The sequence below is a fragment of the Ceratotherium simum genome, chromosome 31 (genome assembly GCF_057802395.1).
Source record: "Ceratotherium simum simum isolate JZ-2026a chromosome 31, ASM5780239v1, whole genome shotgun sequence".
NCBI lineage: Eukaryota > Metazoa > Chordata > Mammalia > Perissodactyla > Rhinocerotidae > Ceratotherium > Ceratotherium simum.
In genome coordinates, this window is record NC_141930.1 from 2,538,765 (window position 1) to 2,564,573 (window position 25,809).

The 25,809-nt window shown below is 39.4% G+C and overlaps 1 protein-coding gene across 1 annotated transcript in view; it reads right to left on the reverse strand.

Annotated features, from left to right (window-relative positions):
• Positions 1-354: 354 nt before the first annotated feature.
• Positions 355-25,809, reverse strand: part of CPNE3 (copine 3) — a 45,215-nt gene continuing 19,760 nt past the window's right edge. Inside the window, exons 6-16 of the mRNA XM_087420364.1 lie at positions 25,691-25,774; positions 23,633-23,722; positions 19,203-19,301; positions 16,512-16,598; positions 15,759-15,818; positions 15,104-15,237; positions 10,290-10,344; positions 10,156-10,207; positions 6,781-6,914; positions 5,435-5,671; positions 355-3,554 (exon numbers count right to left, since the gene is read on the reverse strand). Of these exons, the coding sequence (XP_087276490.1) occupies positions 3,444-3,554; positions 5,435-5,671; positions 6,781-6,914; positions 10,156-10,207; positions 10,290-10,344; positions 15,104-15,237; positions 15,759-15,818; positions 16,512-16,598; positions 19,203-19,301; positions 23,633-23,722; positions 25,691-25,774 (1,143 nt within the window). The 3' untranslated portion in view covers positions 355-3,443. The remainder of the gene's footprint in view (positions 3,555-5,434; positions 5,672-6,780; positions 6,915-10,155; positions 10,208-10,289; positions 10,345-15,103; positions 15,238-15,758; positions 15,819-16,511; positions 16,599-19,202; positions 19,302-23,632; positions 23,723-25,690; positions 25,775-25,809) is intronic.

Here is a 25,809-nt window from a genome sequence, read left to right on the forward strand (position 1 = left end):
GTTCGAATCCCAGGCATGGACCTATGCACTACTCATCAAGCCATGCTGTGGCGGCATCCCATATACAAAATAGAAGAAGATGAGCATGCATGTTAGTTTGGGGCTGATCTTCCTGACCAAAAAATAAAAATAAAAATAAAAAAGTTAAGTGGATATACTGTCCTGCTTAACGCAACTGATAAAATGTGAGCACCGTATTTCTCAGGTCACCCTAGCTACAAGCTGAGAATATTTCCCTTACTGCACCCAGCAAAGTACCTTGAATGTATGCAATATCTTTTAAGTGAATAAATCCCATAAAATAATAAAATCCCCCCAATTGTTTCATTCAGTAAAATATGGAATACAGGCCACTTAAAATATTATATTCACTTTATTTCTAACTTTTCTACTGGTTTTGATAACATTTGGAGAAAGAATAAAAATGAAAACAAGGCACTACTGTATTACATCAAGAAATAATTTTATCCAAAGGGCATTCAAATGGAAGATACATTTAACACCAATTCATATATTAGTAACTTACACATGTATTATCAGGTATGACATCCATAAAAGCACAGAACAGCCCCTCGCCATCTCGACCAAACTTCTGGCTTCCCTTATGCGTCACTTCACAACCATCAACTGCACACACAGAGACCAGGAGACGTTTATTAGATGGCTGTCCAGTCAATTTACAGAATGAAAGAGGCAAAGTGTGCCACACAAAGCATAAGCAGCAATGGGGCCCTGAATTTGATCTGGAAAGGCTGCCTAAGGCACGAGCAGAGTGAACAGCTGTCAATCCCTGATCTGTCTCTAAACTTTTACGATCTTGAAAATTTCCATTCTAAGCATAAGGTGACGTGACCACGCTAACTGGCATGCTGTTTTCTCGGTACTGGCAGACATGAGAAACATTACAACCATCCAGGCACTGTCTCCCCAGTCCATGTGTGTAATACAGCTGATTATATGAAGTGTGCAAGTTGACGTGGTTATTTTTTCTTTAAATGCATTTTTAAGAACTAATGGCACTTGTGTGAATGGTGGCACAACAGTGAAAGGGACAATTTTAATATAAAATAATACTAAATCAGCACGTGATGAGGGGAAATGTTGAAAATGTAAGAATTTTATAAAATGATAATTTAGAAATTGTAAATGCTTTTATTCAAAACTGCGGACAGGTATCAATTACCCTAATTCGCTGGAATCGCAGTTCTTATGAATAACAGCCTCTGTTGATGAACCTGATCAAGAATGAATAATAAAAAATTAATTTTAAAAAGGGAACAATTCTGGTTAAAACAAGAATATAAAACTATGAAGACTAAATCAGTCTGCCAGTGATGACAGAAGTACTGTTATTTGGCCAATGGAAACAGTGAGCGCTCACGACCAGTGGTCCCCAAGTGCCCTGTGCGAAGACTCGGGAGCTGCGAGGAGCTGGGTAGGGAGAGTGAGGAGGACCCTGCGGAGGCTTCAGACGGGCAAGCTCCACTTCAATCTGTTTTACTGCACATTGAGAATGTGTGTGAATCATTTTTTTAAAGGCTTCATGTTTTTAAAAAAGAAAATTCTGAAAACCACAGCAACGTATAAATGCTGTTTCCAAACACACAAAGAGAACTGAAATTAGGACATCTGAGACAACAAAGGCTCCAAACTATTGGGAGAATGATCTGTTTTTTCTCCCCTAACTGATGTCTACGTGACTTGTCGACTGATGAGACACACGACGGAGAAACAGACTATGAGTTAGGTACCTTCCGGTTAACAGCACTCCTCCAGAGGCCAGCTAGCTAAGCCAGCTAAGGGCAGCTGGTCACTGCTCCCCGAGCTATGCAACCACGGTAGCAAGCAGGTCTCCTCCCAGCCTGACCTTGGCAACCAGCTGTTTCTGGGAAGCCAAAGCTGTTCACGGCTGAGAGCTCACTTCCTTCAGACACATCAGAGAACAAGACACATGGGCTGTGGTGCGAGTTTTCAGTAAGACTGAAAGGCTGGTCAGCACAGCACTGGGGGCAGCCACTCAAAGATACGAGATAAACACACAATTTCTAGTGTTAAATTGTTAGGGGTGATTGGACAACATACAGATATGCACAGTGCCTGGCACACAGGTCCTCAATAAAACATTACCGAATCTATTCTAAAAATGTAATGTTTGCTAAGTAATATGCTCTAAAGGGTAAAAATCAGTGAAAAAAATTCTACTCTTAAAAAAAAGCACATAAAGTCCACTCTATCCTACTGCACCGGTTGGAATTTTTTTTTTTTAAGTTACAACAGGTTTTATGCGTAGTACACTGCATTCTGGGCTTAGGAAATAGCACATTATTAAAACATAGAATGTGATTTTGATTAACAGATAACCACTGTCAGGAGCTTAAAAATCAGACCGAAAATGTTACTAAAAAAAAAAAAAGAAGAAAATGTGGAAATGAATCTGCACAAATGCACAAATCAATGTACGGGACCTTAGCAAGAAAAGTATAAAAATGGTCTTTTTTTTTAATAAGTGAAGTCTTACACGAGTTAAAAGGAAATGGGATTCTGAACTTCCCCTGCATGACTGGTCCTCACAGCTTTCCTGGACAAAGCAGGCGTAACCACTGTAACAAACTCCAGTTAAAATAATCTACTGATGCTGACTCAAGGACAAGCTATGATCTAGGCAGATAGAGAATCCCGAGTGTCACACGCAGTCTACGAGAAGGTCGGATCTGACCATGGTTACAGTATTCCGCAGTGAAAATAGAAGATGGAGAAAGGCAAATAAAAATGGCTTATTTACACGAGGTTCCTTTCACTCGTCGATTGTACATTTTGAGAACTGACTCTGTGCTGTCCGTCTCACTCAGGACTGTTCATGAAGTCCCGAGTGAACGCGTGCTGTTCTGTAAACGTGCAGTGTCTGAGGGGAAGCACAATTCTGCGCGAGTGAAGGCGGTTTCACCTCACGGCAAAGCACAGAACACATTCAACAGCACAGCATTTAGGAAGCTCTTGTCATGAGATATGGACATTGGCTTGGAAAACGTCTATTGCCTAGAACAGATCAAGTGCACCAAGCTGTAAATCGCATCATCCCAACAATGTTTCATTCTTCCTATTGACAAATATCGAAAAACAGCATTTTCATCATATGCCAGTAAACAGCGACAACGACAAAAGCGGCTTTTCTCACACGAGATTCTAATCCAAACAGCCTCACTGAAATGACTATAAATCACTAGCACTCACTGAATTGATTGAGCAAAGATTAACTTAGCACTTTCCTCCAAAAAAAGTACACAGAGAATGCTTTAAATAGAGACACTCCATAGAGAACTAGGTTTACATGATAAATGCTGGGGGTGAAAAGTGTGTAAAATGAAAAGATTCATGATTCAGGTGAGGGAGGAAGCCACCGCTCCCCACGGCACAGAAGCACTCTGCTCGGGCGCCCGCTCCCTTCACTTCACAGCCGGGTTCTTGGGGGGGAGGAGTTTGTAGGCGTTGAAGTAGCCCACCACCTGCTGGGGGACCTCAGCCAAGACACACTGAGCCAGCGCTTCTTTAGGAGCCTGCGAGAAACAGAAGCAAAGTGACTTTATTAGCAACCAAAGTTTTACTGGCATTTTGATAAAAGACCAGGAATACCTCAGCAGTCAGTAAGAAGCAGCAATTCCCACTTCCTAGGCTCGTATCTTGTCTTAGAAACAGTCCATGAAACCCGGAATAAGCTAACTGACGTTACTTAGGAATGCTTACTTATCCCTGCTAGCATCTATCAAGTCATTTCCTGGTGCCAGCATGTTGACATTTGATGATATTTTTTGTTCTTTAACTTTTAAATGTGGGTCTTTCATTCACTTGGTATTAATTTTTTTAACTTTCCATTTTGAAATAATTATAGATTCACAGGAAATTGCAAAAATAATACAGAGAGGTCCCACATACCCTTCACCCAGTTTGCTCTAAAGTCTTCTACGACTACAGCACAATATCAAAACCAGGACAATGACTCTGGTACGGTTCACAGACCTTATTCAGATTGCAGCAGTTTTACATGCACTTGTGTGTGTGTGTGTGTGTGTGTGTGTGTGTGTGCACCTAGTTCTATGTAATTTTATCATCTGGGTAGATCTGTGTAACCACCACCACAATCAAGACACACAACTGTTTCATCACCACACAGGTCCCTCACATCACCACTTTTTAATCACACACCCCTCCCCCTCCCCAGGACTCACACATTGGCTGGTGGGAATGTAAACTGGCATAACCATGCTGGAAAAGGTTGACAGTTTCTTTAATAATTAAACATGCAACAATCATATGACCCAGCAAACATGTTCACACAAAATCCTGTACATGAATGTTTACAGAAGCTTTGTGTGTAACAGACAAAAACTGGAAACAACTGAAGATGTCCTTCAATGGGTGAATGGCTAAACAAACTGGTACACCTGTACCATGGATTACTACTCAGCAATAAAAAGGAACACATGCAACAACCTGGTGACTCACCAGAGAATTATGTTCAGTGAAAAAGACTCAATCCCACAGGTTATGTACTGTACAATTCCATTTACATAACACTCTTGAAATGACAAAATTAGAGAAATGGAGAACAGATTAGTGGCTGCCAGGGGTTAAGGAGGAGATGAAAGTGGGAGGGAAGTGGGTATGGCTACACAAGGGGACATGAGGGATCCTGTATGACGGACCTTGGTTGTATCAATGTCAATGTCCTGGCTGTGATCCTGTACCACAGTTTCACAAGGTGTCACCACCGGAGTGAACTGGGTAAAACAGCCTCCTAAGAGATTTTCATCAAACCAACTTCTGGTTTGGTAAATTCATCATATATGTGTACAGAGTTTTTCTTTTTTTTGTGTGTGTGAGGAAGATCAGCCCTGAGCTAACATCCATGCTAATCCTCCTCTTTTTGCTGAGGAAGACTGGCTCTCAGCTAATATCTATTGCCAATCCTCCTCCTTTTTTTACCCCAAAGCCCCAGTAGATAGTTGTACGTCATAGTTGCACATCCTTCTAGTTGCTGTATGTGGGACGCGGCCTCAGCATGGCCGGACAAGCGGTGCATCGGTGTGCGCCCGGGATCCGAACCCGGGCCGCCAGTAGTGGAGCGCGCGCACTTAACCGCTAAGCCACGGGGCCAGCCCTGTGTACAGAGTTTTTCTGTTGTTACATAGGTAAAGATAAAAAATACTTTAAGACATTTATAATAACGCCATTTTCAACAATTTATCATATCGACTGCAAGAGGCACACAAGTATACAACCTCAAGCAAAACCACCAAGTCTAATCAGAGCTCCTCAAATGGAAAATTCACACATCCTCTCACCATAGACACCTTCTCAACGGCTTAGTTATGGGTTGGCAAAGGTCTGTATTCAGACACGTTAGTATGCACGAAGAAAAGGGAGGGGTGGTACTCACGTTCTGGAACTGTCTGAAAGGCACAAACTGGACAATGTCTCTGATGGCCACTTCGCCCGACGGGGAGCGGAGACTTCCACCATCGGCATCCAGAAATTCCATGGCACTGAAGTCTGCTCCTCCGACCCCAACGATGATGATGGACATGGGCAGCTTGGCAGCGTTCACTATGGCTTGTCTGGTCTGATCAAGGTCTGTGATCACACCATCGGTAATGATTAGGAGCACAAAATATTGCTGCCAAAACAGAAAATTATGTCCCCTGAGCAGGTCAGCTCCCAAACAAGAAAAGCAATGATAAATACATCTTCAGCTTGATGAGTCATTTCATCTCTTTCTTGCTCATTTTCCTTCCAGTCTCTACTCAGGATACCATCTACATAAAATATTCTAAGATTCTCTGAAGACAAGGAAATTTACTGATACAAAAACTGCAGGTTTATTAAAAGTGCAACAGACCACAAAATAGGGTTGGCATGAATACATGGAAGCAAGACATCTTAACATCAAAGATTAGACTTTGAGTATGCGTAGGAATAAACACTTCAACTTAACTGAACTATTAAATATGTCAAAGTACCAAGGAAACAAGTGGCAACTCCATTCTTAGAAGATCAAATACGGAAGAAGTAGAATTGTTTACCAAATTAAAATACGCTTTAAAAAAATGGATATGCTTTAAGGGGGGAATCTTTCTCTCAATTCTGTCATCTCTGACAAACCTTTTTAGAGAGTGGTAAAATGTTACATAAAGTTGTGACTTCATCTTTTGGGTCATTTAAATCTAGAATGGGAATAAGATGTAGAACAGTAGCTAACATGCTGAGTGATTACTCCGACCGAGACACTGTGCACTCTCTCTGAGACACCTTATTTCACCCTTTCAACAACTGTGTGAGCTGGTGATCCTTGCCTCACTTTTGAATATACTAAAGCTAAGAGAGATTTGGTATCCAAAGTCCAACAGGTAATGGTTGTCTAAGTCAAAACTTTTTAGTACAGCAAGTAATTCTGCAACATCAACTGAAGCTGTCGGTCTCCTCAAGCCTTAATTTGTTAAGTATACCTTCGAAAAGGTAGACAGCCATTTTTGCGGGATAGAACCTATTTAAGAAAAATTAATTCAAAAGACAGAGAAAGGACTTATGAGCGTACGGGTTGTTGTGTTGTTGTCTTGCTTCTAATGATCACTAAGCTAACAACAACAGGTGCCACTCCCACACCCAGGATGACTCTATCATTACTTCATGCTCTGTCTGCGTATCTTGCAGACCAAACAAACAGAGAAGCAGCAGTGGGAGCAACTCCCACCCCACTCTCCTGGTCCCCCGGCGACAAGCACTTACAGACGCTGTCTGCTGCTGTGTGGCTGCAGCAGCAAACCTGGCCACGTGATTGATGATTGGAGAAAAATTCGTTGGCCCATAGAGTTTTATCTGAGGAAGGCAGGCCCGATACGCATCTATAATGCCTTGGATTCCTAGACAAAAAAACGGTATGAAAAATTCTCAATCACAATTTAATTGTCCATTACTCACCATACTGGCTAATTATATATCAACACATAGTGCTTTAAATAGTCAAAATTGCTACATTCAAGAGTTCTTCTAAGCTATATGTTACAAAACTGCATAGCTATGCTCCATCGCAAAAACCTATCAACTCTACCCTCCCCTAGTAGAAGGCATTTATTGCCATCTCAGCCAAATTATTCATTGATCTACAGTAGACTGCTTCATTTTGATGTGTTCTGCGAATGAGACTCGGATGGAAAAAGAACTATGAAAAAAGTGCTGTATCACACAACTGACCACAGAGGTAAGAAAAATCTATTAAATGGAAAAACTTTTGCATATGTGGCCAGAGGATCTACAAAAATACCAGATGGCTACAAACCCAATGCTAATTCTGGTCAAGGGTTTATCCAATAGCTCGAAGGTCAAGCATGGTATGGCAGACTGCACAGTTCCAAATATTCTCTTCCAGGCGATTCACTGCATTTTCCTGCAGACACGAATGCGTTGTGTATGGGGTACTGCCTGGGCCTGCTGGGACGTTATGCCATAGACGATTGGGCAGGGCCACGACTAGCTTTGACCAATGCGTGTAAATGGACGTGACGTCCGTGTCTAAGTGGATGCTGTAAGAACCACCATCTGTTTCCACCAGAGATCTTGCTCCTTCCCTCTGCCACGGGGGCAGCGCATCCCGGACAGGGGCTGTTCTCTCGGCCTGGGTCCCCAAATGAGCAGACACACAGAGCAGAGCTGCAGGCCAGCCGCAGGTCAAGTGGTATGCAAAGCGGACAAGAAATGAACTATTGTCATTACGAGTCACAGACCGTTTGTTACAGCAGCACAACTCTGTGAAAGTAGAATGACCTTCCTGGTAAAGGCACTGCCCCTGAAACGTTAAGGCCACCACGTACCTGCTGGATCTGCTCCTAAGATTAGTGTCTAGAATTCAGTAAGATACCAGAAATCCTCCAGAAACTCTCCCACAATACCTGCCGAGATCATCAAGGAAATCTGCCTCAGAAGACTTAATAGAAACCAAAACAGGGGTCGGCCCCATGGCTTAGCGGTTAAGTGCGCACGCTCCACTGCTGGCGGCCCAGGTTCGGATCCCAGGCGCACACCAACACACCGCTTCTCCGGCCATGCTGAGGCCGCGTCCCACATACAGCAACTAGAAGGATATGCAACTGTGACGTACAACTATCTACTGGGGCTTTGGGGGGAAAATAAATAAATAAATTAAAAAAAAAAAAAAAGAAACCAAAACAGGTCTCTTGCTTAAAAAATGCCCACGACACAAGGGGTGAGGCGATGCATTTACATGGTGACTGACAAATAATAATGTACAACAAAAATTTCACAATAAAAAAATAAAAAATAAATGCTGAGGAGAACAGAGACCAACAAGGGGGAGAAGCACACACGTGTTTCAAAGCTCCCCAGGACCAACTCGCTCCTCTTACAATTGACGAGTTCCAGCGAACTCCTCTTGGTCACTCTGACCTTAGGAACAAGTGGTCTTATGAACAGCCTTCGAGGCTGTAACTCTTCGTATGTGGAGGTGGTTTACAGGCACAGGGTGGGGCTGTGACTAGTGGTCAGTGGGTCCAGTAGTAACAAAAACAGTGACATTAACATGTGCCGGCAGCAGGATCTGACTGCTCTCATACATGCTGTAGAAAACTCGAGGCCATAACTACAGCCATAACAATATTTTCTTCCATTTCTGTCATCTTAGCAGCTTCCTTTTCAATCTGAAGGTATGCAAACTATTAATTAAATTTCTTCACAAATATCAATTGCCTTCAATTCCTCCACTAACACTGAATTATGCCAAAATCCTTCCTTTGCATTAAACGAACAAGTGAGACATGTTATTTCTGGCCAACTAAGTTCAATGATTAATTAGGAAAAGGGGACTCAACTCCCTTGCCTTAAAATAAGGCTGTATTTTTTCTGTACAGTACCTCCTTTGTCTAAAACGAAACTGATTCTTTTCTCCAGATCCTTTTTATAAACCACAAGTAGAAAAGCTGGGCTTGGGGCTGGCCCCGTGGCTTAGCTCCGCTACTGGTGGCCTGGGGTTCGGATCCCTGGCGCACACCGACGCACCGCTTCTCCGGCCATGCTGAGGCCGCGTCCCACATACAGCAACTAGAAGGATGTGCAACTATGACATACAACTATCTACTGGGGCTTTGGGGGGGAAAAAATGGGTTCATATACCTCACAGGCACAACGCACATAGAGCACATTTCTTGAAAAGAATAATATTCCCACTTTCAAATGGCTAGGGCTTAAAACGGTCACAACCAGCCACTGAAAGTACATCAAAGGAACACTGAATTAGTCGGGAAAAAAGAAGAAAATCCTCATACAAACTACTCCCAAGAAAATGTTCATGTTCTTCTATGAACATGGTTTAGGAAGAGAAGGAAACAGTACCTTTTTCTGTTAGAAATCTATACATTTTGTAATTGTCAAAAGGACCCTTTACAGAAAATTAGCTTATTATCTACAATTTTATGCTCTGCCCCTACCTCCTTTTCTCCTCCAAACTATACAGTCTCCCATAATTTTGTGGGAGATTTGGCATTTTAGGTTGATTGCTCAATGGGGTAAAAACGAGGAAGCACTTGGATATTTGAGGTATAAAGAAAAAGGTGAAATGAGAGACACACGTCTGTCCCCTGCTCTCCACACACAGGAAGGTACTTCAGAAGTACCTTAGCCACCTCACCTCCGTACAGAACAGCCTGAATAACAAGCAATTCGAGGCTGGACATCTTTTCTTTGTAGAGAGCGACTGCTACTCTGAGAAAAGGGTCAAGAGATCTGTACACTGAATGACTCATTTTATTGAAGGTTTATTTTAAAATCAACTCACATGTGAAAATAACAGGATTATTTTTATTGATCTAGTCTCAAGATTGAGAACTGTTTTGTTCTCTCACACCTCTCCAGGCAGAAGAATTTAGCCTGTAATCTTCATCATCGTAACAGTGATCTGCCCCATAACTGTCATCACCACTCTCACCACCAACTTGGTGCAATTTTTCTATTTGCCACAACAGAGAGTTAAATATGTCACAAAAAGGAACCTAGAGAGGGAATCTGCGTAGCTTTAAATCACCAGAAAAAAACAAGTAACAGATACTCGTGAGGCTTTCAGTTCAAAACCTTCACGTTTCTGTTTTAACTTACCATTACAGTAGGGACTGGATGGATTAAAGTTCAGCGGAAATTCATGTGAAACCTGTCAGAAGACGAAGGAAGGGCTGATGAGGCCTGCGGTGCTTTTCCAGGAGGCAAAGCTTTAAAAGGAGGTGTCCTCCTACCTGCCACTGAGGAGGGATCTGGGCTCCAAAACCAAAAGCCGGAAACATCTTATCACTAAAGAGAAAATTCGAAGAAAGCAAAAGATCATTTTCTCAAAATGCAGAGTTTTATCTTTATTCACAATAAAACCAATATAAGCTTATTTTTTAAAAATTCCAAATCTTAGAAAAATAGAAAGATAAAATAACGATTACCTCTAATAACCACCAAAGAGAATCAATGTTCATGTTTGGCAACTCGCATTCTAAATATTTTTCTGTACATTGAAGGAGAAAAGTGCCTCTTTCTATACATTTATACAAAAGAAATTTATATTTAGGTTTTATAACACATTCCTTTCTACTTAAATACTGTATATCATTTCACTGAATAAATATACAAATAAATCTACAAAGCTATAAAAGCCACAAGTTTTTTCCTTCCTTTACAGAAAACTCTGGCAGCAAAACCTGACCTCAAGTGATATGAGGTTATTTATTGCCTTTATTTATGCCACTTACCATGAATATTCATACATTTGGCCACAGAAACATGGCACAAATGATACATATTATAAAACTCTCCCATTTCTGCAGCAAAATGTATGAATACTTGGCCAAAAGGGTTAAGAGATTATGGACCTGAATATGCATCCTTATGGGAATGGTTGTATGGATATTCTCCTCCTACTGAGAGAATCCAGGGTTCTGCCATTATAAAACACCAACAGACATACTAATTTTTCTACTAGGGATATTGTTTTTTATATAAATTTTTAATGGTCCTTTTTTGCATCGAGGATAGAACTTATGTCACATGCATCAAGAATATTTTTCCTGGGCTGGCCTGTGGCTTAGCGGTTAAGTGCGCACGCTCCGCTGGTGGTGGCCCAGGTTCGGATCCCGGGCGCACACCGATGCACCGCTTGTCAGGCCATGCTGAGGCCGCGTCCCACATACAGCAACTAGAAGGGTGTGCAACTATGACATACAACTATCTACTGGGGCTTTGGGGGAAAAAAATAAATAAATAAAAATTAAAAAATTAAAATTCTCCAAAACTCTAAAAAAAAAAAAAAAGAATATTTTACCTGGTCCCTAGTCTGTTTATAACTTTGTTTAAAATATCTTTCTTCTAAAAGTTTTTATTTTTTTAATTAATTTATTTTATATATATGTGTATATATATATATATATATATATTTTTTTTTTTTTTTGGTGAGGAAGATTGTCTCTGAGCTAACATCTGTGCCAATCTTCCTCTGTTTTCTATTTGGGAAGCCACCACAGCATGGCTTGATGAGTGGTGTGGGTCTGCACCCAGGATCCAAACATGCAAACCCTGGGCTGCTGAAGAGGAGTGCGTGAACTTAACCACTATGCCACCAGGCCGGCCCATGTGGTTTTAATATTAATGGATGTGAACACATGAAAACTCTTTTGTGAATTCTGCCTTCACTGTCTTCCTTTTTAAGCCTCCACACTGCAAGATTATAAACAATTGACATATATTTTCTCCCAGAATCTTCAAGGTTTGTTTATGATATTAAACTTCTAATTCATCTGCAAAGTGTTTTGGAGTAGGAACTGCTGCCCTCCACCAGAGTCCATTCTCTCCCTCTTTAATAACAGAACACCTGAGCGAGAGACCACACCAGCTCTCCTCCAGCTTCTCTGGGCCGAGTGTGGTCAGGGGCTGGGTTCTGGCCAAGGAGACGTGAGTAGAAGCACTTTGTCAGCCACCTCTGCATCCTGCCTGAGAGGGAATGCAGATGCACTCCCAGGTCCCATCTCCTCCTCCCACTGGCTGGGGAGGATGCGAACCACAGCAGCTGCCTTGGACCCGGGGGTGGACGCTCTGAGCTGAGAATGGCGGAGCTGCCCCATCAGTCTGAACTACTTACCTCTGGACGTGCAACATGAAAGAGACATAAACCTCTGTTTTGTCAAAACCACTTTGTTTGTGGGTGCCCGTGTCAGCTGTTTTGTCTATACTCTAATTTATGCAGAACAGAATCCTAACAGATACAGGTCTGAGCCAGGGATCCAAATTCAGTTCGTGTCCAGTGTGACAGATGTTACAGCCCCTTCCCCTAAAAGGCCATCTTGATCATATACTAAATCCACATACACACTTGGGTCTATTTCAAGACTTCTTGCTTTGTTCCACTGGTCATGTACTAGTTCCACACTCTTAATATAGCCTTAAAATAAGTTTTAATATCTGCTAGAACAAATTCCCTCTCATTTCGTTTTTTTTCCTGAAAAATTTCTTGGCTATTCTAATTCATTTTACCCTCTAGAAAGTTTTAAGAATCATTTTGTAATGGTTTCATTGCAATTCTGATTAAAATTGACTAATTCAGGGATAAATTTTACATTTTATGTCATTATTATAACACCTGCTTATCTAGAGTCATGCTGTCTTTCCAGTCAAACAAGTTTCCTACTTTGTCCCTCAGTTAAATTTTGTAGTTCTCCCTCACTAAAGATCCTAGACCTCTTACTAATTCATTCTCATTTTTTATTGTATTATGAACTGCGATCTTTTATCCACTATAATTTCTTCAATTGGTTATTACTGGTTAGTGAAAAATTGTTGATTTTTTATTTTATGTTGTACCTGACCACCTTTCTGAATGCCCACCATTTTCTAATATTTTTCACTTGAGTCTCTTAGGTTTACATTCTGCTGGAATTTATGTGTGAAACGGTCTTGGCCTGGTGCCTTTGTGGAAGCAGCTCTTGGACTAGCTGTTCCCTTCTTTCCATGGTTCTGCTCTATCAAGTTCTCTGCCTCTTTGAGTCAACTTTGGTAATTTATAGCTCCCTAAAAAATATTCCTCTAATACAGATTTTCCAATTAATAATATAAAATCTTACAAAGTATTAACTCACAATTTTTTGCATATTTTTCTGAATTTATGTTTATAATTCCTGTCTCATTACTAATATTCTATACATGTTTTCTCTCTTTCTTGGGAGTCAGTGTTGTCAAAGTTTTGCCTAAGTTTTGTTGAACTTCAAAGAATCATCTCTTCATTTAATTTATTAATTTAGTGGTTTTTAAAAAACCTTCCAAGCCATTACTTTCTGTGTTTAGAGGAAGCACAGCATAGCACGGCTATGAGAGCATGTCTCTGGAGCCAGATGGCCCAGGCTGAATCCTGTTCCTGCCAGTTACCAGCTGAGAGACTCTGGAGAAGTCACTGAACTCCCTATGTCTCAGTTTCCTCATCTGTGCAACACAGATAACAAGAGCCATCTCACAGTGAAGTATGAGCATTATAAAAATATCACATAGAAAGTACTTTAAATTGTCCCTGACACATCATAGCTAACACATATCTGGAATATGCTATTATTATGATGTTTTTTACTTTTTTTACTTTTTCTTCCTATTCTTTAATTTTATTTTGCTGAAAAGCTAGTTCATTTATATTTAATTCTTCTTGTTTAAAAATAAAAGCATGTAAGGCCAGAAATTTTCCCCTATAGAGACAGGACCACATATAGTCTTCTCAATACCTTTATTTCTAGATAGCCTGTTATTACACTTTGATTTCCTCTTTGGTTAAGAACTATGTAAGAATTTTTTTATTTCCACATAGTAAATTTTCTTTGTTATTCTTTTGTTATTAACTTACAGGTGGCAGTCTGAGAAAGTAACTGAATTTTCTCAGAAAAAAAGTATATTTTTTACTCTTTATATGACCCCTAATATAATTGTGTTACTTCAAAATTTTTATATTTCTAGCTATTTTCAATTGAAATATTTTGATACTCTGTTATTAAACATGTTCATGGTTATATTTTCATTTTGGATAATATAACAGTGTTCTATAAAGAAATTTTTTTATTTTTGTGAGGAAGATCAGCCCTGAGCTAACATCCATGTCAATCCTCTTCTTTTTGCTGAGGAAGACTGGCCCTGGGCTAACATCTGTGCCCATCTTCCTCCACTTTATATGGGACGCCACCACAGCATGGCTTGACAAGCAGTGCGTCAGTGCGTCGGTGGCGTGCCCGGGATCCGAACCCGGGCCGCTAAGCCACGGGGCTGGCCCCTAAAGTAATTTTTTGATTGTATTTAAGGAGTTTTGCCTTAAACTCTACTAGGCCAATATTGGAATTGCCACCTTTGCTTAATCTTGTTAGCATTTGCCTGAAAATGTCATCTCTTTAAATGTCATAACAGATTAACAAAAAGCTCCATCTATATGTAAGGGCTTTTATCATCAAATAGGCAAAAGTAAGTGAAAATTTATACTCTGCCCTAACAGATCCAGAACAAAAAATTACTAATGCAGAGTTGTTTTCTATTGTTTAGTAAACCTTCAAGAGGACCGATTTAGATCTATTCAAACTCTACCCATTGAGAACCCATTAAAAATATTTTATAGCAATTAGGTCAAGTTATCCTTTGGCAGTTGTTGAAAAGTTGCCAATAAGATAATAATTTGACAATGGCTGCCAAGAAAATAAATGTGTTAAGAAATAGTGCTTAGGAGTGTTTACAACATGTTGTCTAGACTCAATTGCACAGATAACTTAACTCTAATGAGTAAACCCCAAGGAAACTAGATCAAAGAAACAAGAGCCTTGCTGACTTCAGTCAGCTGTTAAATAAGCAAGCTACACACAATGCATTGTAACTGGTCACAGCCAGAGATCAGAGGTCAAAGGTAAACATGAAGACTGTCACAAAGAGAAAAACGGAAAAGATAAGAGAAATTTTGGGGACATAGCTACTGCCCCCAGCAGCCTTATCCCCACCAACCATACCAGAGCGCTAGCAGATGAAGTTATGAAACAAGTATGTCAGGCATACTCACGCATCGTAATCCTGGATGACCTGTCCCACGGACCAGATGGCGGTCAGATACTCATTAACTCCATTGGGACTGATGTAATGCAGGGAGTCAGGAGACCTGGGGTCACCATTGGAGCCAGTGAAGTCCACTCCCACCTGCAAATAACGATCGCAGCCCTTACCAAGGAGAAGGCAGGGACCCCCATGCTTGCTGTCCAGGAAAACCTCAGGAGACGAGACACATTCACCCCATTTCCTCAGAAATACCTGAGCCTCCTGGTGCTTCCACAGATGACTAACGAGTAAAGCTTCAGCACGAAACAACCTGCTATTCCTATGTTTCTAGACGCCTTGAGTTATGAATGACTGCACCCATGACTTGAGACGTAAGGCTTGCTTTTTGTATGTTTGTTTAACTAATGCTTTCTATTATTTAAATTACTGCAGGATCACCACTGGCTCATACATATCTGCCTTCTGTCAGAAGGAACAGATCTCATCAACAAAGCCGAAAGCTTCGTGACAAACCTAGAGGACCTGTCCGAGGAGACTACGCTAAACAGATGGTGTAAGCGTCATCGCAAAGTCGGTTTTGCAGGAAAAGAAAGAACACTGCAAAATGGAAGGAGAAAGCGACATGTGACAGCCTACTTTGAGGAATTCGCTGTGTTACTTACAGTAAAATTCAGCTGACATCCTCCCATGATATAGTCAAGGAATGTACATTCCACCGTAATCTAAAATCAAATAGCAAACTGTTAAAATTAAAACTCTCCTACTATACGAGAGAAACAAAAAGCTCGCTGGCATATATTTTTAACAGTTTATAGGCTGAACAGAACATGACATTAACGTGTGGAAACAACTCCTGCATTTGAGTTTAAGGCACCACTGCCCCTACATGCCATGAATCTGTAAGACTGTACTTCAAGACAATTATAGCAATGTTAAGACTAGAATTTTAATGGCCAAAGATGAAACAGACTCACTTTAAGTTTTAAGACACTACTACTAGTAATAAGTCTATTATGCTGGGAGCTTTAATAAGTATAGTAATCAAAATTTAAAAAAAAACAAAAACAAAAACCCCCACGTTGTTGTAAGAAATCTCTTGGATTTTTTCCTCCACTCATAACACCTCATCTTGAAATTACGGCCAGGATAGATGCAGTGGGTCAGGCCATTTCCACTAATGCACTGGGAAAATACCACGATGCCTCACGTTTCCTAAGATGATGAAAAACTTTAATATTCTTTGTCCTTTGCTAAAAAGTTGTCAAACTTTGGAAGCAAAGTTACTTGAAAGATTTCCAGATGCTCATGTGATTTTCAACTGCCTCCAATTCAAGTGTTTGTTTGATACATACCACATTGATGTAAGAACTTGAAATATGGTCTCATCACACTACAAATGGTCGAAATCAACTAACCTCACACTGCTTCACACTGATAACACCTGAATTCTTGTAGTTTTTCTTCTTTTGCCTCTTTTTTTCATTTATGCATTCAAATTCAATCTGTAGGAAGGAGACAAAATGTTAACTCTTACTATCAATATTAGAAATGCCAGTGTGCATTTAAATGAATGACTTTTTTCTCTTGGAATCAAACCACCTACTAATGTAGGTCTGTTGCAAAATATAAGTCTCAAACAATTACATAATATGTTAAGTATGTGAAATATTTATCACTGAAATTTCCAAAAGGCACTCCTAAAATTGTATACCATTTAAAATAGTTTCTAAGGATAAATTCCCTTGCAAATGCTCCAAGTAATCTTTCTCCTTTACAATAAAGGAAATAAAATATTATTCCTAGTTGTTACTTCACAAAAAACAAAGATATGCTGCTTAGAAAAGAAGGAAAAAACCTACTGTCAGAAAACAGAAATATATGAAGCCCAACTCTATGACAAAATACGCAGCAAAGATCCTCTCTTTCCGCTGCAAGTATGTGTTAGAAACAAATCTAGTATCTTACATCTTGTCCTTAGTATAGTTCCTTCCCCCAAACAGAAGGGGCTTCCTTTCCACCTCCGACCCACCTGTCCGTCTGTAAGGCTGGGCTCAAGTCATACTCCTCTAAAACATGAGCTACTGTCTGGTCTTCTCTGACCCCCACCCATCTCCTTAAACTTCTACAACCATATAAAATTTAGTTACACACTTTTAATTATTCTCAATTGTTTCATTTCATTAGTTTTTTTTCATAGCTAGTGTATAATCACCTCCAAATTATACATTTCAATTTCCTCTGTCTTACCTAATAAGAATATAAGAGATACTCAATGAATACCTGATAAGTCACCTCTTCTGGTTAACAGAAAGCAACTTAGGTACTTTAGACAGAGTGATTACTAATTGTCTAAGAATCAAACACTGAAAAGTACATTTGATACAGTGATACAAAAGAAAATTATGTTAAACAAATTCCTTGATGGTTCAGGCCCTGCCAGAGTCTTAGTCACCATCATGAATATTAATTATTGAATGTTTGAGATGCAGAAGTGCCCTGAACAGACTTTTCATTGGTAAAAGGTTATATCACTTCACTTCACTTATTCACACATTTACAAAGTGTCTACCAGGTGGCAGGCACTGCTCTAGACACTGAGAACCAGAGACGGTGAGAGACAGCCCTGTCTCTGAAGAACCAGCGTGGGTAAACCCTGTCACCACAGTAACATGACAAGCCTCATTCTGTCACGTGGGAGGGGAGGATCAAGTTAGCTGGATTCAGGAAAACTTGACATGATCATAAAGTACAATACAGTTAGTTGTTAGTTCACTATCTTCCAAAATCATTACCAATTCTGGAAAATAACGACAAAGTGAAATCAGGGAAGCAACAATCTAGACAGCTCCTCATATTTGGTTCTTTTAGGTAGCTTGCTTTATTTGCAGTGTTCAGATTTTCACCATTTTCCATTAGTTATGCCTTTTAAAAAAAATTCTTTAAATAGACTATTTACAGCTGAATTTTGCTGCTGTTTGAATTCAAAGATTGTTAACTCAAAGCCAATTGAATCTTTGCATTTAAACCGTTAGGTGTGATTTGAAAAGCCTTTCCCTCTTCACACAAAGCATTTCTGTACAGGCCACTTCCAATCCCTGGGCTTTGTGACTAGGGAGCAGGGACAGGACTGGAGATCTCTGCGTGACCTGCAGAGAATTCTAGTCCCACTAGGTTTGTTTAAAACTCACTTCTCCCAATTATTTAAATCAAATGGCTCATAAGTTTTATTTATTCATTTAGTATTTAAGTTTTGATCTAAAACTATCAGCATCTTCTAGGTCACCTCACTTACATGACTAAATATAAAAGATCTTCTCACCCGACCATAACCTCTCACCTCTTAAACCCCACGTTTGTACTGTCAAAAGCAAAGGCTATATGAGCATTATTCAGGTCTCTAAGCAGGTGATAAACAATTCATATTATTCTAAGTAAGCTATAAAGAGAATTAACAACTCATTCACACTAGAAAGGTAAATAAGATGGAAGCAATTTACAAGTTTTACTTATAAAATGACCAGGAATAGTTTTTAGCCACTTTGGCTTAGAGACAGAAAAGTTTCAGAAGCACTCTTAGAAATACATCAGGATGCCAAATAATAAACTGGCAGACAAACAATCTTAACAAATTAGTGCCATTAGACAGCAGCTGACTCTTCCATAATTTACAGTACCGTAACTACGCTTTTATGCTGCCTTTGGGTGAGGACAGGGCAGAGAGAAGAGCCAGAGGCAGACTGGAAAAGCCTGTCGAAAGGAGCATAAACATACACAATTCAAGCCCAGGTATTTGTCTAGTGTTGTAGATATTAATTATTGTGACCAATGAAACGCCAAAAGCTTTCAAACTAAGGATTTTCAATCAAACAATATACGCTGCCTGAAGCCCAAGGACACCAAACCTCTAAATACAAACGTAAACTCACAGCCCAAGTATAAATTCTGGATCATCCAATTACTAAACAAATACAGTCCACAGATTTCAGAGTATTATGTAATATAGCGTAAAAACACGGTAAACTGTTTGCTCTACCAAGGAAAAACATGAAATAACAAATATATGGCCAAACTGTAAAGTACATTGAAATGACAAAGAGGCGACTCACAGGCGAGTTTCTGGAGGCTTCCTTCAGTTTCGTCATGGTAGTTTGAAATGTTCCAATGAGATCATGTGACCCATCATTATCATAATCATAGCACTCTACCTAGAATTAGGTATAATAAAAATACATAAAAATCAACATAATTTTGTTAAAAAGCATTGGTTGCAATAAATGGGACTTACCAAGGAGTGCCCTTTTAACTAAAATGAGTGAAAATGTTTACTATGCAGTCCTACTTGGATGGAGAAGCAGGAACTACCTTCCCGGAGGAGCAATACTGAAAACGACCTATCCTTGGAACGGGTTCCAGGACAGACCACAGGCAGAGGCAAAACACGGATACTGTTTAAGTTCCACATGAAGCAGTTTCCAGTTCCTCTTGCATGCCCTTTGGAGGTGCTGGTGAAATCAAAATGGAGCTACACCTTCTTTCTCATCCACTCCCTTACCTTGTTATCACTGTAAAACGGCTAAAAGGCACTATCTGGAGGAAGAAAGGAAGCCCAGTATCCCCGGCAGCTAAAAACTGTGTAATTAAATTCTAGATGATTTAAAATGATGGAAAATGGATTTCATTAGCTGCCATCTGGTAAGGCTAGGCTTGTCTCGGGAGTGAGGATGAAGTCAGATTTGCACTTTTCTAAGGATCACAACTCTAACGATGAAAAAGAAAATTCCAGGAAAAGAGTACTTAATCCACCGAGGAAGTGTCTATACTGGGTCATATCTACTCTATTTCCACGTAAGACAAGGTGAATTCTAGTCTCAGCTCTGGCTCTCTTCTCGCTCCTTCTTAAAGCAGACAGAAGAGAGCTGAGGGTATTTGATTTGAATGGAGCTTTGTGCCAAGTTGACAGGTGTAGCCAGAGAGTAAATATTCACAAGAATACCTGAACATTCATTGCAAGGAGACAATTAAGGTGGTGTGAACTGTTAGCCAGCAGAGAAGTGCATTGTGATCACTGAATAACCAATGTTTTTATAGTGCTTTATAATGTCAGAACAGATGATTTCATTCCTGCAAACATTTATTATGTACAGTGCATGCATTATCTGCTTAGCCTTGTGAGGTAGGCAGAGGAATTAAACAGTCTTAGAAGATGGTATGTCTTGCGTGGTAACCAACACAGGTAAAGTAAGGCTGTGCTAAGGACACTTCTGAATCCTCCTAGAGTTTATGATTTAAAACAAAAGCCTGTAACTGAGAAGCATTTTGCATTTACCCTATGCCAACAGGGTGTCCTTTACAAAGTCAGATTAACCGCCCAAATTAACCGCCAAGCTGGAATGCTCAGGGTTTATTTAGGTTCACCTGGCAACGTGATTGCCTTCCTTCTCAGTTCTGTGAAAAGTGAACTGAGCGTTTATCATAACAGAAGTCTTTCATGCCTTACTGATATTTTCATTATTATTCAGGAAGACTAAAAATAAATCAATCAATTAATAAAAACAAAGTGCAGAATTGCAATTTTGAGTAACAATAAGGGTTTTTCTTTGTTGCAAGCACTTCAGTCTCTGGCCAATTCTGACAGTTTGACTCTTGCCCTATATATTTGCTATTCAATTTTTAAACCAAAACCCCTTTATCTGACTCTTCAAAGTGTCAGAGGAAAAGAAAATTAATTTTCGTACTAATTTTTTTCTATAGGAAGTAAAATCAAGATAAAGCTGAAAACAATCTTAATATTTTAATGATTTCACTTCTTAATAGATTTTTTTAAATTATGGAAAATGGGGGGCCGGCCTGGTGGTGCAAGCAGTTAAGCGCATGCGCTCCACTGCGGCGGCCCGGGGTTCGCCGGTTCGGATCCCCAGCGTGCACCAACGCACCGCTTGTCAAGCCATGCTGTGGCAGCGTCCCATATAAAGTAGAGGAAGATGGGCACGGATGTTAGCTCAGGGCCAGTCTTCCTCAGCAAAAAAAGAGGAGGACTGGCAGATGTTAGCTCAGGGCTGATCTTCCTCACCAAAAAAAAAAAAATTATGGAAAACAGGACTCTACATTTTAGGTTTGCATTCAGGAAACTCCACTTTATATCTAAGACAAGATCAAACTTTGATAAGGCTAAGATTTTATTTAAACAAAGTTTATGAAGACCTAAAACTGTTCGTATATATAGACTGCCTGAAACTTCAGGAAATGTATAAATATTTTTAATTGTAATTTCTGATAATTTACCATAATAAATATATAGGAAAAGCTCACTCTTGCCCCATTGAAGGCAAATGTTTAGTGCTAAAGAAAGATGTGACATTTATAACACTGGCATATGTTCAGCTACAGTTTGAGGTAAATGATATAACGATACATGTCATTTAATTTCTCTTTTCAAGAATTCAAAACCTAGTATGATTGGCTGTTTTGAACAACAGTATCAGCAGTGTTTGTGAAATTGAAATACATGCATATATACATATGTGCCTATGTATATATGTAAAAGAATGCACACACCACACAATACTACATTCACTAATGCATTCCCATTTTAGGCAAGGTGGCAGCATGCACGATTATTTCTCTTATTCACTCGATCTTATGAAAATGACAGTACATGCTAGAGTGGTAACATTGGCACGTTCACACTGCAGCAAAGAAACCACTGATGGTTCTGACTCTATTCTCTGCTCTATAACCTTTACTACACCTCTAAGCAGTTTCCAAACACCAAGAGAATCACAGATGTATGACTTTCTGAAACCACAAAGAAATACAGAACTACAGAAATAAAGACAGTGATGATTTGGCAAACCAAGTTGTGTACGGTTAACACAGAGAAACTTTTAAGAATGGAAGACGTTCATCAGAGAAAGCTTCAGAAAAGCAGTTTACTTACTATAATAAAATAGCCCTGTAAGCATGCCACTGTGTGCAAAAAAAGTTTAAAAAACATTGTTTCATTGTTAACATATTATTACAACAATCAAATAGTTATGGTTTAGGCATTTTTTCCACAGCCTTTCCTGCATCTCAGATCTAATAAAGCTTCAACTTACTATTTTTAATGTGAAAAGCAAAAGTTCTAGATTTAATACAACAATAGAAAGTAATTTTTAAAGCTACTTTTCAACTACTTATTTTTACCTAGATTTTCACTGCTGTTTGAAATACCACACAAATCATACCCATATTGATTTTTAAAGTACCCTGCAAACTGAGGGCAAATTTTCATGGATCTAAGAAACGAAGCAGTTTTCAACAATAACAACATCTGTACTGTGTTTAACAGTTTATAAAATTTTCACTGTCACTAATTTAATCCTTACTTTTTTTTGTAATATAGACATTATTTTCTCTATTATATTAGCGAAGACGTTAGATGACCTGCCCAAGATCCCTGAGCTGGTTCAAGGCCTAAGTCACGACTGGACTCTGGTCTGACTCTAAGTCCTATGTTTGTTCCACAACACCACTTTTCCTGTTTTCACCATATTAATTACCAGAAAGAAAAAAACAAACAAACAAACAAATGAAAAACCCACCTCCGTTTGCTGACATTGAAACACAAGAAAAGGCTTCTATCTGGAATCTTTTGTAAAGTGACTCTAGTATAAAGTGTCTCAAAAATAACATATTTTTGGGCCAGCCCGGTGGCTTAGTGGTTAAGTGCGCTCGCTCTGCTACTGGCGGCCCGGGTTCGGATCCCGAGCGTGCACCTACGCACCGCTTCTCCGGCCATGCTGAGGCCATGTCCCATATACAGCAACTAGAAGGATGTGCAGCTATGACATACAACTATCTACTGGGGTTTTGGGGGAAAAAAAAAGGGAAGAGAATTGGCAATAGATGTTAGCTCAGAGCCGGTCTTCCTCAGCAAAAAGAGGAGGATTAGCACGGATGTTAGCTCAGGGCTGATCTTCCTCACAAAAAAAAAAATATATATTTTTTAATAATAAAGTATGAATGAAAACATTAAAAAAAATTCTTAGATATTTGCTGCTACTCCCTGTTCTCACTCTGCTTTCCTGACTCTAAAACTAAAGCCATCTACAAGTTTCAGTGAATTATATCTCGCTCTGAACATAAGCGAGGGAAGATGCCGCCATGGATCTCTGCTGCTGAGGGAAGGAGGCGGCTCGGGGTCTTAGAGTGACGGCCACTTTCATCTGCAAGGGACACACCCAAGGCAGCGTGTAGTTCAAGGCTCCTATTCACAGAGCAAAGGGATCTTTTTAAAAGAAAGATTTAAATTGAATATTTTATTTTAAAAAATGAAGAGTAAAATAAAGATCACAACATTTGATTAAGCTTTAGGTTAACAGATCAGACTATTTCCTTACCAGAGACATTTCTGCTTTAGTATTCCTAAATCTAAATAAAATTCAGTCCTACAGATATCTATTACCTCCCTTACTTTCTTTAAATAGCATCTAATCAATCAGTTTTATAAAACAAGTATATGTGTATATATAACAGATATATTATTTCAAATTACCTTAATAGTTTTGTCCATATCTCCATAGCACAGGGAGTTAAGAGAGATTTTAAAAGGCCTCCAAACAGGATTCAAGTTGTTTTTAATAACCTACAAAAATGAAGATTCAAAGACCAGTCAGAAAAGCGTTCATTCACACTTTGCTCTTGCCTTTCCGAGATTCTGGCTACACTCTCACCAACCAGCCTTCACCTCCTCACCCAGTCAACCTTCTCAATGAAAAACCAGCTACAACAATTTTATAAAACTACATGAAACTGTGGTGCATTGTCTAGTTGTGATACACTCTGGGTAAAGAAAAAAATTATTTGAAAAATATATCTACCCATTACAAGGTACACTTAGAAACTACAGATTATTGATTTTGTTGGAAACCAGGGTTTTCACTGCAGGACACAGAAGATTCAAATATGGAATAAGAAAGGATGTGGAAGAACCTTGCGGAGTTGGACTTGAACTGCAGAAATAGTCTAAATTCATGATTTAAAATTTGAGAAATATACATATATATGCACATAATAAACAGATATACACAAATGCACGTTTCCCAGCTGTGTCCACTGAAAAGGCCTAAATGCACTGACATCCCAGCAGCAAGGAGGACACCCAGCACTCAGGTCTTGGTGTCCAGATACTACTACCCTCCTAAAGGAACAGCGTTCCTTAAGAGAAATCGCTCATTCCAGACCTGGGACAGGGTAAGCACAAAGTGAACTGAGAACAGACTTTAACACTAAATAAGAGAATGCTTAAAGACTAATGAGGCCATGTTAAAAGAACCTAGGAGCCATGTGAAGGCACTCTCCCCTGGTCAGATTTGGATTAATTTGAGCAGCAAAAATAGTGACACTAATGAATTATAACACAACAAATACACTGTGTTATAACAATCCATAAGTCTACAATGATACTAAAAACAAGAAAAGAGAAAGTGAGAGAGGAGAGATAAAAGAGGAGTATCTGCTACTATATATAAAGGGATGAAAGATTCAGAAAAAAAGTCATTATGTTATAACCTCCAATATAATAATGGACTCATGCATGGATCATCAATAGATGCTAAAACCAGTGGGTGAAATGCTGGAGAACAGGTTATTCGTGCAGTCTCAAAGCATCACACCACAGATCATTTATTAATTACAAAGAAAAAACATGGGACTTTATCATGGCGAGATCTGGTGGTCCCCAGCTTGACCAAGTGGCCAAGGCTGGCATCAACAATACTGGGCAGGCTGACACATGGGTCCCCTGATGACGCAGAGTAAGGTACACACACAATGTTCTTGATGGAAATGTTTGATCCGGATCTGACTGTGAGGAAACAGAACACTCCGGAATGTTGGACACACTGATCTTGATTATTCAAGAGATTCAATGGCATGAAGGGTATAAGGGAGGTACGGAGAAGGGTCTTATATTGGGAACATAATAGCCAAATGCAAAATGTGAAACTTGAATTGATCTTGGACAAAACAAAACACAATATATATATATATAAACCATGTATGGGACAACTGGGGAAATCTGAAGATGAATAGTACAGTGGATGATGTTACTAAATCAGTATTAATTCTCTCAGGTGTGGCTGTGCAGGAGAATGCCCTTGTTCTTGAGAAATACCTGCCGTAGGATTTAAAACCAAAGAGTCATGATGTCTGCCGCCCACACTAGGATGGTTTTGCAAAAGAGAAGTATACGTGTGCATGTGCGTGTATGTGCATATGTGCGTCTGTGTGTGTGAGTACATGAGGGAGAGAGAGAAAACACACATGTGCAGGTATGACCAGTTGGTGAATACAGGTGAAGAATATGCAGGTAGACACCTTAGTGTTTTTTTATAGGGTTATAAATTTTTCAAAATAAAACCTTTACTAATATTTAAGCATGGAAGCCCCTCCTCATTAAAAGAAAATAAAAATGAGCATGTTGACCCTGTGTCTCTGGCTATATATGTCTGAACTCAGATTGATATTTTTATAAATATATAATTTTTTTAAATTCAGATTACCACAATTCTAAAGGAAACCTCAACTCTACTTTTCAAATTCTGATACTCACCTCTGTTCGATGAACCATTAGCCAGTTTCCATCAGATGTCTGCTTGTGGAATTCCAGGTATGGATCTGACTTTCCAAACAGATCCTATGTCACAAAAAAAAAGTCATTATTCTCCTCTG